This window comes from Theropithecus gelada, chromosome 19, assembly GCF_003255815.1.
Source record: "Theropithecus gelada isolate Dixy chromosome 19, Tgel_1.0, whole genome shotgun sequence".
Taxonomy (NCBI): domain Eukaryota; kingdom Metazoa; phylum Chordata; class Mammalia; order Primates; family Cercopithecidae; genus Theropithecus; species Theropithecus gelada.
In genome coordinates this window covers 1041667-1059222 of record NC_037687.1, presented here as the reverse complement: position 1 = coordinate 1059222, position 17556 = coordinate 1041667, and the positions used below count along the sequence as shown (strand labels likewise).

Here is a 17556-nt window from a genome sequence, read left to right as displayed (position 1 = left end):
TTTGGGAGGAGGACCTTGGGCGGGAGGGCCCTGTTGTCCTGTCTTCTTGGGCAGTGGGCATCTGGTGAGGGCATGGGCAGGTGTCTCTGCCTGAGGTCCCTTCCCTCTTTCCACACTGAGCTCTGGGGAAGGACTCGCTGTGTGGCCCACGCATTTGGGTCAGGGGAGCTCCCCTCCGCTCTGCCTGCGCTCCCTGCACCACCAAGGCCGGGCTGCTCTGGGCCCGATAGCAACTCACTCCTGCTCCTGGCTGGGGCCTCGACCACCCAGGGGCCCCTAACCTCGCCCAGGAAATGCTTCCACGGAGGGTCCGGGCCACAGGTCAGCGTCACCAGGTCCCCTGCAGCCTGGGTAGGCGGTGTTCAGAGGGCCCTTGTGGGGCTCAGTAGGGGAACTGCTCCGCAACCCTGCCGATCGGGGCCTCCAGAGGCTCTGGGAGGTGGGCTGCTCCTACCCTGCCTGGGGTGGGAGGCTGCCCCCTACCTGGCCCGGGGCCTTAGGCGGGCAGCATGAACACCTCTGTGCTGGGGGGTGCTGTGGGGTCTCTGTTTGGGGGCAGGTTTCTGAATGTCCCTAGTGATCAGTACCCGGGTGCTTGGGTCTGACAGGGTGGGCAGTGGGCAAAGCTGAGCAAGGTGAGGGCGACGGAGCTCACAGCTCCCAGGGAGAGACAGCGCCCCCTCGACATGCCTGATTTTTTTCTTTGTTTTTCTTGAGATGGAGTCTCGCTCTGTCACCCTGGCTGGAGTGCAGTGGCGCAATCTCAGCCCACTGCAACCTTCGCCTCCTAGGTTCAAGTGATTCTCCTGCCTCAGCCTCCCAAGTAGCTGGGAATGCAGGCACCCACCACTATGCCCAGCTAATTTTTGTGTTTTTCGTAAAGACAGGGTTTTACCATATTGGTCAGGCTGGTCTTGAACTCCTGACCTCAGGTGATCTGCCCACCTTCGCTTCTCAGAGTGCTGGGATTACAGGCGTGAGCCACCACACCCAGCTAATTTTTGTATTTTTAGTAGAAATGGGGTTTCGCCATATTGTCCAGGCTGATTTTGAACTCCTGGGCTCAAGCGATCTTCCGCCTTGGCCTCCAAGTGCTGGGATTACAGGCGTGAGACATCATGTGGCTGGGCATGGTGGCTCACGCCTGTAATCCCAGCACTTTGGGAGGCCAAGGTGGACGGATCACTTGAGACGAGGAGCTCGAGACCAGCCTGACCAACATGGAGAAACTCCATCTCTACTAAAAATACAAAATTAGGCCAGGCAAGGTGGCTCATGCCTGTAATCCTAGCACTTTGGGAGGCCGAGGCAGGTGGATCAGCTAAGGTCAGGAGTTTCAGACCAGCCTGGCCAACATGGTGAAACCCGGTCTCTACTAAAAATACAAAACTTAGCTGGGCATGGTGGCACACGCCTGTAATCCCAGTTACTTGGGAGGCTCAGGCAGGAGAATTGCTTGACCCTGGGAGGTGGAGAGTGCAGTGAGCCAAGATTGTGCCACTACACTCCAGCATGGGCGAGAGAGTGGGACTCTGTCTCAAAAAATAAATACATAAATACATAAATAAAAATTCAAAATTAGCTGGCACGGGGGTGCACGCCTGTAAACCCAGCTACTCAGGACGCTGAGGCAGGAGAATCGCTTGAACTGAGGAGGCGGAGGTTGCAGTGAGACGAGATTGTGCCACTGCACTCCAGCCCCGGCGACAATGCGAGACTCTGTCTCAGAAAAAAGAAATGATGCACATGCATCTCCTCTACTGGGCAGTGCGTGTGTGTGCGTCATCCCCATAGCGAGCCCTGCCTCTGGGCATAGCTGCCCCCCACACAGGGCATGGCACCAGGCTTACCCCAGCCCCGAGCTGCTCAGAGTTCCTGCAAAATCACTGCCCTTCAGGTGCTGCAGAAGTCGGACGCCGTCCTGCATGGCCCTGAGGGCTGGTGTTTCTCACCCATTGCTTATTTCTTTTTTTATTTTTTGAGACGGAGTCTCACTCTCTTGCTCTGTCATATGGTGGCTCAGGCCTGTAATCCCAACACTTTTGGATGCCGAGGCAGGCAGGTCACTTGAGGTCAGGAGTTCAAAACCAGGCTGGCCAACATGGTGAAGAAACCCCGTCTCTAGTAAAAATACAAAAAACTTAGCCGGGCGTGGTGTCACACACCTGTAATCCCAGCTTCTCGGGAGGATGAAGCAGGAGAATTGCTTGAACCCAGGAGGGCTGCGGTGTCTCTCGTCCCCATGTGCTCCAGTGCGTGGGGGGGCCATGGCGTCTCCCGTCCCCACGTGCTCCAGTGTGTGGAGGGCTGTGGTGTCTCCTATACCCCACTCACCAGGCCTGGCCTTGTCTTTCAGGATTCCTCGTATTTTGAGGACTTCTCCAACATCTCCATCTTCTCCTCGTCTGTGGACTCCCTGTCGGACATCGTGGACACGCCCGACTTCCTGCCGGCCGACAGCCTCAACCAGGTGTCCACTATCTGGGACGAGAACCCTGCCCCCTCCACCCACGACAAGGTCAGTGCGCCTGGCGCCCCCCGACAGCCCCGACCCACCAGCATGGCCTCCCCAGCCCAGGACCCACAGGGTCCAGCGAGGTCTCAGTCTCCCCGACTCTGCGTGCCGCTGGCTGTCCTGTCACTGTCAGCTCCGTCCATGGCCATGGATGAGGTGGTTAGGTGAGGGTCCTCTCGTGTCCTGAATAGGAGAAGGCGATGTCCAGGACATCTGTGGCTACCACATCTTGGGGGGGCTCCTGGCATGGAGTGGAGGGGGGCCAGGACGCTGCCCAGCGCCCTGCAGTGCCCAGTATGGCCCCACCCGCGAGGGACCCGGCCCCACGTCGACCGCACCGGGGAGTCCCTGGTCTAGAGAAGCACAGGAAGGTGACAGGACAGAGAAGCGTGGTCAAGGAGGGCCCCCTGCAGAGGCAGTGCCCAGCGGGCCCAGGCAACGTGGCTGTCCAGGCAGAGGAACAGCACCTGTGGTGGCTGCCAGCCCCATGGTGCCCTGGGTCAGCAGTGGCCGTGTCCCCTCTAGGTGGGAGCTGAGAGGGCGAGGTTGGCGGAATCCTGTCCCAGGGTGGGGAGTTGGACGTTATCCTGGGGGGCTGAGGGGCTGGGGTTTGCCTCCGAGAAGGTCCTGGAGGACCTGGGTGGGCCAGGCCTAGAGCAGGGGTTGTAGGGCAGCAGGGCCCCCAGGTTCTTTGGGCCCAGGCTCTAGCCGTGCCCAGTACCACGCAGTGGGGGTGTCCTGTGAGGGAGGCGTGGCTGGGAGCCAGGCCTGGGGAGTCCCTTCCCCCATCCAGGCCTGTCCAGGAGAGAAACTTCTAGACTTTGGGAGCAGACATTGGACACATGTCTGGGGCTGAGCGCCTTCCGGTGAGGGCCCACACCGGCCTCCCCACGCTCCCGGCCGCTCTCCCAGGCCCTCAGGAAGGGTGCAACCCGGGCAGCAGAACTCACAGGCTTGGGGGCCGGGGCAGGAAGCATCAGAGCACCCCGCAGCCACGGTAGGCAGCTCAGGCCTGGTCCCTCTGGGGCATTTCACCCAGCCTGGGGCCCATGCCCTCCCAGCTAGCTCACAGGTCCTCGGCAGGGCAGGAGGAAAGCAATCAGGGCCTGACCGGCCTGCTGTGGACGGCAGGAGGACATCTGAAACCCAATGCCCCGCCAGCCCCACCAGGAATGGTGACTCAGCCTTCCAGGAACCCGTGTGGCATCTGTTTGTTTGTGTTTTGTTAATTTAAAAAAAAAAAAAAAAAGGAGAGGGGAACTGAGTAGAGGTTTCTAACCTTCCTGTGCCACGCTTCCACTTTCTTTGAAAATCTTCACAAGTGTTCCTAGTGTTAGAAAACGCAGAAGATGGCCGGGCGTGGTGGCTCAAGCCTGTAATCCCAGCACTTTGGGAGGCCGAGACGGGTGGATCACGAGGTCAGGAGGTCGAGACCATCCTGGCTAACACGGTGAAACCCCGTCTCTACTTAAAAAAATACAAAAAACTAGCCGGGCGAGGTGGCGGGCGCCTGTAGTCCCAGCTGCTTGGGAGGCTGAGGCAGGAGAATGGCGTGAACCCGGGAGGCAGAGCTTGCAGTGAGCTGAGATCCGGCCACTGCACTCCATCCTGGGCGACAGAGCGAGACTCCGTCTCAAAAAAAAAAAAAAGAAAAAAAAGAAAACGCAGGAGCTGTGGAAGTCAGTTCACGAGCATCACTAGCTATGTGGTTCCCACACACTGCTGAGAACCTGGCCCAGGCTCAGGCAGGCTTGGGCAGAAACCTCACCCATCTCAGGATGTTGAGGTTGAAGTGGGGGACCAGGCCTAGAAGAGGTTCTCTTATTTATTTATTTATTTATTGTTTGAGACAGGATCTCACTCTGTCGCCCAGGCTGGAGTACAGTGGCGCAATCTCAGCCTCTTTCAGCCTCGACCTTCTGGGCTTAAGCGATTCTCCTGCCTCAGCCTCACAAAAGTAGCTGGGACCACAGGCATGCGATACCACGCCCGGCTAAGTTTTGTATTTTTTGTAGAGACAGGGTTTTGCCATGTTGCCTAAGCTGGTCTGGAACCCTGACCTCAAAAGATCTTGCCTGTTCTGCCTCTGTCTCCCACCGTGCTAGGATTACAGGCCTGAGCCACGCACCCAGCCTGGATTCTCCGCTTTCCAATTCTCCACACTCACTTTTTTTTTTTTTTTTTTGAGATGGAGTCTCGCTCTTGTTGTCCAGGCTGGAGGGCAATGGCACGATTTCAGCTCACTGCAACCTCCGCCTCCTGGGTTAAAGTGATTCTCCTGCCTCAGCCTCCTGAGTAGCTGGGATTAGAGACATGCACCACCACGCCCGGCTAATTTTGTATCTTTATTTACTTATTTATTTTGAGACGGAGTCTCGCTCTGTCACCCAGGCTGGAGTGCAGTGGCACAATCTCAGCTCACCGCACCCTCCACCTGCCAGGGTCAAGCAGTTCCCCTGCCTCAGCCTCCCTAGTAGCTGGGATTACAGGTATGTGCCACCATGCCCGGCTAATTTTGTACTTTTAATAGAGACGGGGTTTTTCCATGTTGATCAGGCTGGTCTTGAACTCCCGACCTCAGGTGATCCGCCTGCCTCAGCCTCCCAAAGTGATGGGATTACAGGCACCCACCACCACACCTGGCTAATTTTTTGTATTTTTTGTTTCACCGTGTTAGCCAGGATGGTCTCGATCTCCTGACCTCGTGATCCACCACCTTGACCTCCCAAGGTGCTGGGATTACAGGCGTGAGCCACCGCGCCTGGCTAATTTTTTTTAATTTTTTTTTTTTTTTTTTTTTTTTTTTTTTTTTTTTTTTTTTTGAGACGGAGTCTCGCTCTGTCGCCCAGGCTGGAGTGCAGTGGCTGGATCTCAGCTCACTGCAAGCTCCGCCTCCCGGGTTCACGCCATTCTCCTGCCTCAGCCTCCCGAGTAGTTGGGACTACAGGCGCCCACCACCTCGCCCGGCTAGTTTTTTGTATTTTTTAGTAGAGACGGGGTTTCACCGTGTTAGCCAGGCTGGTCTCGATCTCCTTACCTCGTGATCCACCCGTCTCAGCCTCCCAAAGTGCTGGGATTACAGGCTTGAGCCACCACGCCCGGCCTTTTTTTTTTTTTTTTGCTATCTTTAGTAGAGACAGGGTATCAGCATGTTGGCTAGGCTGGTCTTGAAATCATGACCTCCACTCTGGGAGGCCTTGGCCTCCCAAAGTCCTGGGATTTACAGGCATGAGCCACTCTACCCTGCCCACACTCACATTTTTTATGGCTCATATTACCGTTAGGATTATTGCTTTTTAAGAGTGGGTATAGGCCGGGCGCGGTGGCTCAAGCCTGTAATCCCAGCACTTTGGGAGGCCGAGACGGGCGGATCACGAGGTCAGGAGATCGAGACCATCCTGGCTAACACGGTGAAACCCCGTCTCTACTAAAAAAATACAAAAAACTAGCCGGGCGCGGTGGCGGGCGCCTGTAGTCTCAACTACTCGGGAGGCTGAGGCAGGAGAATGGCGTGAACCCGGGAGGCGGAGTTTGCAGTGAGCTGAGATCCGGCCACTGCACTCCAGCCTGGGCGGCAGAGCGAGACTCCGTCTCAAAAAAAAAAAAAAAAAAAAAAAAAATAAGAGTGGGTATATTCCAGAATCACACAGACCCTAGTTTGGACCCTACCATGCCCCAGCCATCCGTCCCGGGGTCCACCCTGTCTCAGTGTTGGGGTCTGGACAGCGGGCCTGACAGGCCACACCACCCTCTGACCCGCCCGTTCACAGGCTTTACATGCCCAGTCAGTTCGGAGATCCTAGGGTGGGCCATGGACTCATCCAGAGGCCCGGCACACCTGGCTGCCCAGGCCTGGGGTCAGCTCCCCGAGGACAGTGCCAACTGCCCATCCTGGTGAATCTGCATGAGGCTGTGGGCAGTCTTTCTCCCCGGGGGGGCCACAATGGGACGTGTCCTCTGGTCACTACAATGGCGGGCATCCTCCCCCATCCCTCACAGGGGAGCTGCTGTCCTCCAGAGGCCGCGGGGGTCCTTAGGGAGTGCAGGACCGCCCTGGGCTACCCACCCTGGGTGCTGGGAGCCATCGGGTGAGGGACAAGGCCCAGGCCTGCCCACCTCCACTGCCTCTGTGTCCTCTTCCCCCTCAACATGGAGCTCCCAACCCCTTGTCCCCCAGACCCGAGGGCCTCCTGCACTGCACACAGTGGGTCACTCCTGTCAGACCCCCGTCCACATGGGTCACTCCCATCAGACCCCCGTGCACAGCCTTCCCGCCAGCTCCCGTGGGACCAAGCTCTGCTGTCTGTCAGAACTAGCCGGGCACCTTCCTCCCGGGCACTCCAGGCAGGCGCACCAGGCGTCAGTGGGAAGGCAGCCAGGTGCTGGCCAGGAGGAGTGAGCCTTAGGCCCCAGGGAGGTGCCCACTGGGGAGGCTTGGAGGTACCAGGGTCACCTTGAGGACAGCAGGAGACCAAGACCCAGGGCCCTGGGGAGCGAGGACGGGGCAGTGGGGAGCCTCCTCTGGTGGCCAGGCTGCGAGGGCCCGCCAGCTGTGACCTGTCCCGTCTGGCCCGGGCCGACATCCTGCTCCCCTTCCAGCTGTTCCAGCTCAGCAGACCATTTGCAGGCTTCGAGGACTTTCTGCCCTCCCACAGCACCCCGCTTCTCGTCAGCTACCAGGTGAGCTGGGCCCAGCCGAGGGCTCCCTCCCCTGCCCTCTCATGGGACCTAAGGAGAGGGCTCAGCACAGGCACCTCCAGTGTAGGGAGCCCTTGGCCAGCCTAGAATCTGGGAGTGCAGAGGAGACATCTGAGGAGACAGAGGCCCTGGGGAGCACCTTGCTACAGGGGCAGACAGAGCCATCTCTCCCCTCCGGGAGCCATCTCCCACTCAGCTGCCCATGGTCAGCCTGGCCCCTGCTCCTGGGGGAGCCCAGTGCCCACAGCCGCTCGGGCCTGCAGTCTGCTGAGCTCCCTCCACGCACGCAGGAGCAGAGTGTGCAGAGCCAGCCAGAGGAGGAGGACGAGGCTGAGGAGGAGGAGGCGGAGGAGCTGGGGCACACGGAGACTTACGCTGACTACGTGCCGTCCAAGTGTGAGTGGCCCGGCGGCACCAGGCCCTGGGACAGGTTCAAACCCTTTTGTGGGACTGAAACCCTGCAGGTGACCACCGCCCGCACAGCCCACAGGGGGAATGTGAAATTTCAGGGAGGGCCGGAGAACCTTGGGGACAGGTTCTACAATCCAGGCTTATACAAAACCGGGGTTCACAGCGGGGAGAAGTGAGAAGGAACCTCAGAGGCACTGGGAGGATTTTCATGCATTTGCCCCTCCTGCAAGCCACTGGCCACGCCCCCAACCAACCCAGCAGGCTGTGGCCGCCCCGACCCAGCCCACCCTGACCACCCCTTCACCCAGGCATTCCTGGCCACTCCCTTGACCTGCCCAGCAAGTCCTGGCCATGCCCCCAAACTGCCCCGCCAGCTCTGGCCATGCCCCAGACCCACCCAGCCGGCCATAACCGGCCCTGGTCGCCCCTTGGCCACACCCTTATTAACCTTGCGTCCATCCCTGCCCCTCCAGCCAAGATTGGGAAGCAGCACCCAGACCGCGTGGTGGAGACCAGCACACTGTCCAGCGTCCCGCCCCCAGACATCACCTACACCCTGGCCCTGCCCTCAGACAGCGGGGCCCTGTCTGCCCTGCAGTTAGAGGCCATCACCTACGCCTGCCAGGTGACTGCGTGTCCCCACCCCAGCCCAGCCTGTGTCTGCGAGGCCCCTGGGGAGGAGCCGGGCCGGCACCCCCAGGCCCTGACGTCTGCCCTCCGGCCACAGCAACACGAGGTCCTGCTCCCCAGTGGGCAGCGCGCCGGCTTTCTCATCGGCGACGGGGCCGGCGTGGGCAAAGGCCGGACGGTGGCCGGAGTCATCCTGGAGAACCACCTGCGCGGCCGGAAGAAGGCATTGTGGTGAGATCCTGCCTGGGGTAGGGGGTGGGAGCAGGGGTGAGGGGGAGGGGTGGGCACCCCTGACGCCCATACCCTGCAGGTTCAGCGTCTCCAACGACCTCAAATACGACGCAGAGCGCGACCTGCGGGACATCGAAGCCACGGGCATCGCGGTGCACGCGCTTAGCAAGGTAGGGGCTGTGCTCGGCAAAGTAGGGGGCAAGGTGGGTCGGTGGGGGCCGCTCAACTGGGTGGGCCAGCAACCGGGACAGGCTCTGCTCAGCACCTCCTACAGATAGGGAGACCCAGACCCAGGTCCAGAGCCTGCTAAGCTAGGACCCCATCCCACACCTGCTGTGTGCATCCCCAGATCAAGTACGGCGACACCACTACCTCAGAGGGCGTCCTCTTCGCCACCTACTCCGCCCTGATTGGTGAGAGCCAGGCCGGTGGCCAGCACCGCACACGCCTCCGGCAGATCCTGGACTGGTGTGGGGAGGCCTTCGAGGGCGTCGTATCCTGCTGGGGGCAGTCAGGGGAGGGGAGGGCCAGCTGGGGGTCGGAGGGGAGGGGAGGATGGAGGAGTGGGAGAGGAGGGGTGGGAGTCAGGGGAGGGGAGGGCAGGGTGGGGGTCNGGAGGGCCAGGTGGGGGTCGGAGGGGAGGGGAGGATGGAGGAGTGGGAGAGGAGGGGAGGATGGCGGAGTGGGAGAGGAGGGTGGGAGTCAGGGGAGAGGAGGGCAGGGTGGGGGTCAGAGGGGAGGGGAGGATGGCGGAGTGGGAGAGGAGGGGTGGGAGTCAGGGGAGAGGAGGGCAGGGTTGGGGTCAGAGGGGAGGATGGAGGAGTGGGAGAGGAGGGGTGGGAGTCAGGGGAGAGGAGGGCAGGGTTGGGGTCAGGGGGGGGGGGGGGGGAGGGGTGGGAGAGGAGGGGGGGGAGTCGGGAGGGGAGGGCAGGGTTGGGGTCAGAGGGGAGGATGGAGGAGTGGGAGAGGAGGGGTGGGAGTCAGAGACTGCTGGTGTCTTCAGCACCCGGCTGAACAATCTGCGTGCAACAATCTACGAAACAGCGATAACACTGAGATCACCCCTCGCTGAGCTGTGGCGTGGCGGCAGGGCCAGCCGTTTAATTTGTATTCTCCCAGTTTTCCTTCCTCAGCCTGCTTTTCTGGAACTTGCTTTCTTTTGTCTTAAAATATTAAGAATATGGCCAGGCCAGGTGGTTCACCCTTGTAATCCCAGTACTTTGGGAAGCCAAGGTGGGTGAATCACGAGGTCAGGAGTTTGAGACTACCCTGGCCAACCCAGGAGGCTGAGTCAGGAAAATCACTTGAACCCGAGAGGCGGAGGTGGCAGTGAGCCGAGATCGCGCCACTGCACTCCAGCCTGGGCGACAGAGCAGGACTGCGTCTCGTCTAAAAAAAAAAAAAAAATTAAGGGGCCAGGTGCGGTGGCTCAGGCCTGTAATCCCAACACTTTGGGAGGCGGAGGCGGGCAGATCATGAGGTCGGGAGATCGAGACCATCCTGACAAACACGGTGAAACCCCGCTTCTACTAAAAATACAAAAAATTAGCCGGACGTTGTGGCAAGCGCCTGTAGTCCCAGCTACTCGGGAGGCTGAGGCAGGATAATGGCGTGAACCCGGGAGGCGGAGCTTGCAGTGAGCTGAGATTGCGCCACTGCACTCCAGCCTGGGCGACAGAGCAAGACTCCGTCTAAATTAAAAAAAAAAAAAAAAAAAATTCAGTGTTTTCTAGTTTTTTTGTTTGTTTTTGACACGGAGTCTCATTGTTCCCCAGGCTGGAGTGCGGTGGCGCGATCTCGGCTCACGGCACCTTCAACCTCCTGAGCTCAGTGATTTCCCCTGCCTCAGCCTCTGAGCAGCTGGGATTACAGGTGCATGCCACCATGCCCACCTAACTATTGTATTTTTTGTAGAGATGGGGTTTGGCCATGTTACCCAGGCCGGTCTTATGGGCTCAAGCCATCCTCCTTCCTCGGCCTCCCAAAGTGCTGGGATTATAGACATGAGCCACCACATCTGATCTTCTTCTAGTTTAGGTAGATACATAATTGTTTTCTAAGCAGGCAGGACTTTAGTCTGTAAAATAGATAAGTGTTCTCCAACATCATTTTTTAACACGGGCCACCATGATTTCAGTTGTAGAATAAGAATTAAAACAGAGAGGCCGGGCGTGGTGGTTCACGCCTGTAATCCCAGCACTGTGGGAGGCCGAGTCAGGTGGATCACAGGGTCGAGAGTTCTAGTCCATCCCGGCCAATATGGTGAAACCCCATCTCTACTGAAAATACAAAAGTTACCTAGGCATGGTGGCACACACCTGTAATCCCAGCTAGTCAGGAGGCTGAGGCAGGAGAATCGCTTGAACCCAGGAGGCGGAGGCTGCAGTGAGCCAAGATTGAGCTACTGCACCCCAGCTTGGGTGACAGAGTGAGACTCCATCTCAAAAAAAAAAAAGTTAGCTGGGCATGGTGATGCACGCCTGTAATCCCAGCTACTCGGGAGGCTGAGGCAGAAGAATTGCTTGAACCAGGGAGTCGGAGGTTGCAGTGAGCCGAGATCACGCCACTGCACTCCAGCCTAGTGACAGAGTGAGACTTTGTCTCAAAAAAAAAAAAAAAAAAAGAAAAGAAAAGAAAAGAATTAGGGCCGGGCACGGTGGCTCAGACCTGTAATCCCAGCACTTTGGGAGGCTGAGGTGGGCAGGTCACTTGAGGTGCCAGGAGTTTGAGACCGTCTGGCCAACCAAACGGCCAACCCCATCTCTACCAAAACTACAAAAATTAGCTGGCTCTGGTGGTGGCACCCATTGTAGTCCCAGCAACTTGGGAGGCGGAAGCAAGAGAATCACTTGAATGCGAGAGGCAGAGTTTGCAGTGAACTGACATTGTGTCACTGCACTCCAGCCTGGGTAACAGAGCGAGACCCTGCCTCAAAAAAACAAACAAAAAACAGGTTCCAGGTACCCTCCTCTGATGGCAACATCCTGCAATTTATGGAGCCCACCCTTCCTCGCCAGAGGCCCCGTCCTCGGTGCGTGGTGTCTAGAGTCTGGGAGAAGCCATCCCAGGCCACACCGATCTAGTGGTCGTGTGGGGGCCGCCCCCCCGCCAACCCCCGTGGTAGCCGGCTGTCACTCCGACCAGCTTCCCTTGTGGAGTTCTCAGCGGCATGGGCATTTGCCCCCCACCAGGAAGGTGGGGTCTTGGGTGGTCAGGACCCGGGCTCCTGGGGTCACCCAGAACACTCCTTAACCCACGTGTGCCCCAGATCGTGTTCGACGAGTGTCACAAGGCCAAGAACGCCGGCTCCACCAAGATGGGCAAGGCCGTGCTGGACCTGCAGAACAAGCTGCCCCTGGCCCGCGTGGTCTATGCCAGCGCCACAGGTGAGGCAGTGCGGATCCCATGTGACCCACCCACAACAACGTCTGTCTGGCTGTCCCCGGGAAGGGGTATCCCCGACGCATGCTCAGCCTCCGTCTGCACCCTGCTCCTCCTCGGATGCTGGGGCATCTCTGCGCCTGTCCCAAGGCCACGCTGGCTGTCCCCAGGCCCATGGTTCCAACCCTGCGGGCCCCTCATCAGGCGGTCCCTACTTAGTTGGCCCCTGACCCGGCCCCTGGGCCCTCCTGGGTTGGGGAGCTGACGGCAGCTTCCCTCCACAGGTGCTTCTGAGCCTCGGAATATGATCTACATGAGCCGCTTAGGTATCTGGGGCGAGGGCACCCCCTTCCGGAACTTTGAGGAGTTCCTGCATGCCATCGAGAAGAGGTGAGTGCCCTTCCTGCCCACGTGGAGGGGCGGTGGGGGTTTGGGCGGAGGCCCCAGGACCATCAGCCCAAGGCCTGGCACTGCCACGTGCACTTCCCTGGCACCCAGAGGTGCTAAATGTGTGTCACTCGTTTCTCTGCCTAGGGCTGCCCAGTGCTCCCAGGGAAGCCAGCCCCTCAGCAGCCCCTCCTGCCCCCCCCCCCCCCCCGGGCTGGCTGCCAGCTGTCTCTGTGGCTGCCAGGGCTCTGCTCTGGCTGACCCTGCCCTCTCTGCAACTCACTCTGCCTCACGTTCTCCGGCGGCTCCATCCCCATGGCTCTGGCCATGCTCACGGGGGCTGTGTCCATCTGCAGGGGCGTGGGTGCCATGGAGATCGTGGCCATGGACATGAAGGTCAGTGGCATGTACATCGCACGCCAGCTCAGCTTCTCCGGCGTCACCTTCCGCATCGAGGAGATCCCGCTGGCCCCGGCCTTTGAGCGCGTGTACAACCGCGCAGCCCTGCTGGTAAGCCTGGGCGCCCCACCCGGGGACTCCTGTGCATTTCCTGGGTGAAATTGCGCCCCCATGGCCTTGAAGATGCCACAGGCTTTATCAGGTGACGGCCCGCCCTGTCCTGTCACGGGATTTTTTTTGTTTTTGTTTTTTTGAGACAGAGTCTCACACTGTCACCTAAGCTGGAATACAGTGGCACAATCTCAGCTCGCTGCAACCTCTGCCTCCTGGGTTCAAGCAATTCTCCCCCCTCAGCCTCTCGAGTAGCTGGGACTACAGGTGCCCGCCACCACGCCTGGCTAATTTTGTGTACTTTTTTAGTAGAGAACAGTGTTTCACCATGTTGGCCAGGCTGGTCTCGAACTCCTGACCGCAAGTGATCCGCCCGCCTCAGCCCCCCAAAGTGCTGGGATTACAGGTGTGAGCCGCGTGCCCGGCCATCACCGGGGTTTTTACGTGACTGTGATAACGAGGGGTGTGGCCAGACCTCCCCTTCCCGTGGTGCTCAAGCCCTTCGCTTCCAGGTCCTGGCCCATGGCTCGTAGCTGCATTCAGCATCCGCGTTGCTGTGGGCCACGTGGCTTGGTCGTTCCCTCCGTATTTGGACAGGTCCCGTTTTCTCCTCCTCAAACCACCCAACAGCCCTCTATGTTTGCTGCTGTTTTTCTTTCTTTCTTTTTCTTTTTTGAGACAGAGTCTCGCTCTGTCACCCAGGCTGGAGTGCAGTGGCTGAATCTCAGCTCACTACAAGCTCTGCCTCCCAGGTTTACACCATTCTCCTGCCTCAGCCTCCCAAATAGCTGGGACTACAGGCGCCCACCACCTCGCCCGGCTAGTTTTTTGTATTTTTAGTAGAGACGGGGTTTCACCGTGTTAGCCAGGCTGGTCTCGATCTCCTGACCTCGTGATCCGCCCGTCTCGGCCTCCCAAAGTGCTGGGATTACAGGCTTGAGCCACCGTGCCCGGCCTCTTTTTTTTTTTTTTGAGATGGAGTTTCTACTCTTGTTGCCCAGGCTGGAGTGCAATGGCATGATCTTGGCTCATCGCAACCTCCGCCTACTGGGTTCAAGCGATCCTTCTGCCTCTGCCTCCCGCATAGCTGGGATTACAGGCATGTGTCACCACGCCCAGCTGATATGTATTTTTAGTAGAGACAGGGTTTCTTCATGTTGGTCAGGCTGATTGGTCTTGAACTCCCGACCTCTGGTGATCTGACCGCCTCAGCCTTTCAAAGTGTCGTGGTTACAGGCGTGAGGCACCGCGTCCAGCCAGTTCGCTGGTTTCTTTAGGTCACACAACCAGCATCTCCCGTAGCCCCCAGGGCCGGGTTGCTCTCTGGCGTAGGGCCGTCCTGAGCACTTTGGGGTGTGCAGCAGTATCCCTGGCCAGAGTCCCCGCCACCCTAACCCAGCCTACCCAGTCCATGCCAGGACCAGCCCCCAAACCTGACAACCACTGCCGGCCCCAGACATGCCCAGTGTCCCCTGGAGGGGATCACACCTGGGTGAGACCCTGGTGGAAAACAAAAGGCGTGGCTCACACTGTTGTTGGAAGGAGCTGAGCCTGTTTGCTGCGGGCGCTGAGTCTGTGCCGTTTGCAGCACAACTTCCCCACCACTGGTGTTTTGGTTTTTTTTTTTTTTTTTTTTGACGGGGTCTCGCTCTGTGGCCCAGGCTGGAGTGCAGTGGCCGGATCTCAGCTCACTGCAAGCTCCGCCTCCCGGGTTCACGCCATTCTCCTGCCTCAGCCTCCTGAGTAGCTGGGATTACAGGCGCCCACCACGGGCCCGGCTAGTTTTTTTTGTATTTTTAGTAGAGACGGGGTTTCACCGTGTTAGCCAGGCTGGTCTCGATCTCCTGACCCCGTGATCCGCCCGTCTCGGCCTCCCAAAGTGCTGGGATTACAGGCTTGAGCCACCGCGCCCGGCCGGTGTTTTGGTTTTTCAGGTTTTTACCGTATAGGTAGAGGCGGTGCCTCTTACAGTGCACACCCCCAGCACCCCCATCCTGCCCTAAATTCCACCAGGCGTGGGGATGCTTTGCCCAGGGCTGGCAGCAGGTGGGCCGGGAGCCAGGAGCCAGAGCTCAGGGGCGCCGTGTCATGTGTCATTGCAGTGGGCTGAGGCCCTGAACGTGTTCCAGCAGGCGGCCGACTGGATCGGCCTGGAGTCACGCAAGTCCCTGTGGGGCCAGTTCTGGTCGGCACACCAGCGCTTCTTCAAGTATCTGTGCATCGCCGCCAAGGTGCGCCGGCTGGTGGAGCTGGCCCGAGAGGAGCTGGCGCGAGACAAGGTGAGCGGCTGCAGCCTTCGACCTTCGAGGGCTGAGGGCGGCCAGGCCTGCAGGGGTGGGGGCTGCTCTTCTGCCTGGTACTTCCTGGCCCCCCCAAGATGTGGATGGGGGCTGCACCCTGGTGGGCGAGAGACGCTCAGATGTCCGTCCTCCAATCTGAGCCAGCGAGGGTGTCGGAACACCGGAGTGCAGACAGTGACCACACGGTGGGCAGCTCACCATCCCGAGACAGGAAGCCGGCAGACCCCCACCCAGCAGTGTGTGTTGTGGTGGGCCAGGGCCCCTCCTGGGGAGGCGAGCACACTGGCAGAGTGAGGGACGTGGCTGTCACCTGAGGCCTGGCTGGTTCCTCTGCTGTCCCACAGTGCGTGGTCATAGCAGGGCTGGTGGCTCACGGTCCTCTGCCGTCCCACAGTGCGTGGTCATAGCAGGGCTGGTGGCTCATAGTCCTCTGCTGTCCCACAGTGTGTGGTCATCGGGCTGCAGTCCACAGGCGAGGCACGCACGCGGGAGGTGCTGGGGGAGAACGACGGGCACCTCGACTGCTTTGTCTCGGCCGCTGAGTAAGTGTCATGGTGGGGACGGGACTGCGGGATTCCTGCGCTCATGGCCACCCCTCTTTGTGGCCACCTGCTGCCTGACCCTGCCCCTTGGCCCCAGCAGCAGGAGGTGCTGGGGTGGGCTTTGCTGGGACCCCAGCCTTGGCCGCAGAGACCTTCAGCTCTGCTCCAGGTCTAAAGCAGAGGTGTGGAGGTGGATCCCAGGTGTGGTGGGCCTGGAAGGTTTGGGACGTGGTCTCCAGGGGTCTTAGAAGGAGGCTTCCTGCACCCATGCCGTTTTAACAAGGGTGCTGTGGATTTTAGGGGCTGGCCCTCCCAGCTCCCTGAAGCCCTAGCCTCTCCTCTGGGGGTTGAGAACGCCCCGGGAGGGTCACGGCAGCCCCCCTAGCTCCCCCCATTGCCTGGGGGTCAGAGCTCCCCAATGCCTGGTATCCCTTGGCCGGGAGCCCCTAGCTACCCCCTCACCCTACCCCTTACCCCCATCCTGGGAGCCGTCCACATTCCTCAGAGCGGGGGAAGCCTGGTGGGCTGAGGTGGCCCTGTGACACCAGCAGGCCAAAGGAGAGCTCACAGGCAGCCCCCAGCCCACTCCCCACGGGAGACCCTCTGCCCAGGACCGGCCCTCTCCGGGACCCCCACAGGGACCCAGGGGTGCGTCCAGCTTCCAGAGAGCAACCCCACCTGGCCTCCGCTCCTCGTGTGAGAATAAACTCCGCGTCTCACTTTCAGAGGCGTGTTTCTGTCGCTAATTCAGAAGCACTTTCCATCCACCAAGAGAAAGCGGGACAGAGGAGCGGGCAGCAAGCGGAAACGTAAGCCCCGTGCGCCAAAGCCCCACCCACTCCTGCCCCTCCGCTTTCTCCCTCCTCCGTAATCAGCCCTGGGATGGCAGGTGGCGAGGCTCAGAGAGGCCACGTAGCTCACCCAAGGCCACACAACCATACCCGAGGGGCTGAGCCGGGACCACCCGGGGCTGCAGAGGTCCAGCCCCACTGCTTGCTCCCACCCTCTCCCACCTTCTATTTTCAGGGTCTCCATGGCCCCTTCGGAGCCCGTTGATAAACCCCAGGCTGCTGTCACAGGGAAGCCGAGAGCTCCCTGTCGAGGTCTGGTGTGTGGCCTCCCCAGGCACCCCACGTATCCACCACACTAGCCACGTCTGAAAGGACCTCGGATATGGGTTTATTAATACGGTCCTCTTTGCCAGGCACAATGGCTCATGCCTGTAATCCCAGCACTTTGGGAGGCCGAGGTGGGTGGATCACCTGAGGTCAGGAGTTTAAGACCAGCCTGGCCAACATGGTGAGACCCTGTCTCTACTAAAAATACAAAAATTAGCCGGGTGTGGTGGCGCACGCCTGTAATCCCAGCTACTTGGGAGGCTGAGGCAGGGGAATCACTTGAATCTGGGAGGTGGAGGTTGCAGTGAGCCGAGATCACGCCAGTGTACTCCAACTTGGGTGACAGAGAAAGACTCTGTCTCAAAAAAATTAATAAAAATAAAATATTGGCCAGGAACAGTGGGTCACGCCTGTTGTAATCCCAGCAGGAGGCTGAGGCGGGCACATCACCTGAGGCCAGGATTTTGAGACCAGCCTGGCCAACATGGTGAAACTCCATCTCTACTAAAAATAGAAAAATTAGCCAGGTATGGTGGTGCATGCTTATAATCCCAGCTATTCAGGAGACTGAGGCAGGAAAATTGCTTGAACCCGGGAGGTGGAGGTTGCAGTGAGCTGAGATTGCATCACTGCACTCCAGCCTGGGCAACAGAGTGAAACTCCATCTCAAAAATAAATAAGCCGGCACGGTGGCTCGCACCTATAATCCCAGCACTTTGGGAGGCTGAGGCAGGCAGATCATGAGGTCAGGAGATTGACACCAGCCTGGCCAACATGGTGAAACCCCGTCTCTACTAAAATACAAAAAATTAGCCGGGCGTGGTGGTGCGCGC

The 17556-nt window shown here is 59.3% G+C and overlaps 1 protein-coding gene across 3 annotated transcripts in view; it reads left to right on the top strand.

Moving 5' to 3' along the window:
• SBNO2 (strawberry notch homolog 2) overlaps window positions 1-17556 on the top strand; it is a 69331-nt gene that overhangs the window by 45058 nt on the left and 6717 nt on the right. For all 3 annotated transcript variants that reach the window (XM_025368614.1, XM_025368616.1, XM_025368615.1), the window contains 13 exons: window positions 2357-2518; window positions 7115-7195; window positions 7504-7609; window positions 8098-8249; window positions 8352-8485; window positions 8565-8655; window positions 8835-8978; window positions 11754-11871; window positions 12151-12256; window positions 12610-12763; window positions 14866-15042; window positions 15508-15605; window positions 16332-16414. In XM_025368614.1, coding sequence (XP_025224399.1) covers window positions 2357-2518; window positions 7115-7195; window positions 7504-7609; window positions 8098-8249; window positions 8352-8485; window positions 8565-8655; window positions 8835-8978; window positions 11754-11871; window positions 12151-12256; window positions 12610-12763; window positions 14866-15042; window positions 15508-15605; window positions 16332-16414 — 1606 coding nt within the window. The remainder of the gene's footprint in view (window positions 1-2356; window positions 2519-7114; window positions 7196-7503; window positions 7610-8097; window positions 8250-8351; window positions 8486-8564; window positions 8656-8834; window positions 8979-11753; window positions 11872-12150; window positions 12257-12609; window positions 12764-14865; window positions 15043-15507; window positions 15606-16331; window positions 16415-17556) is intronic.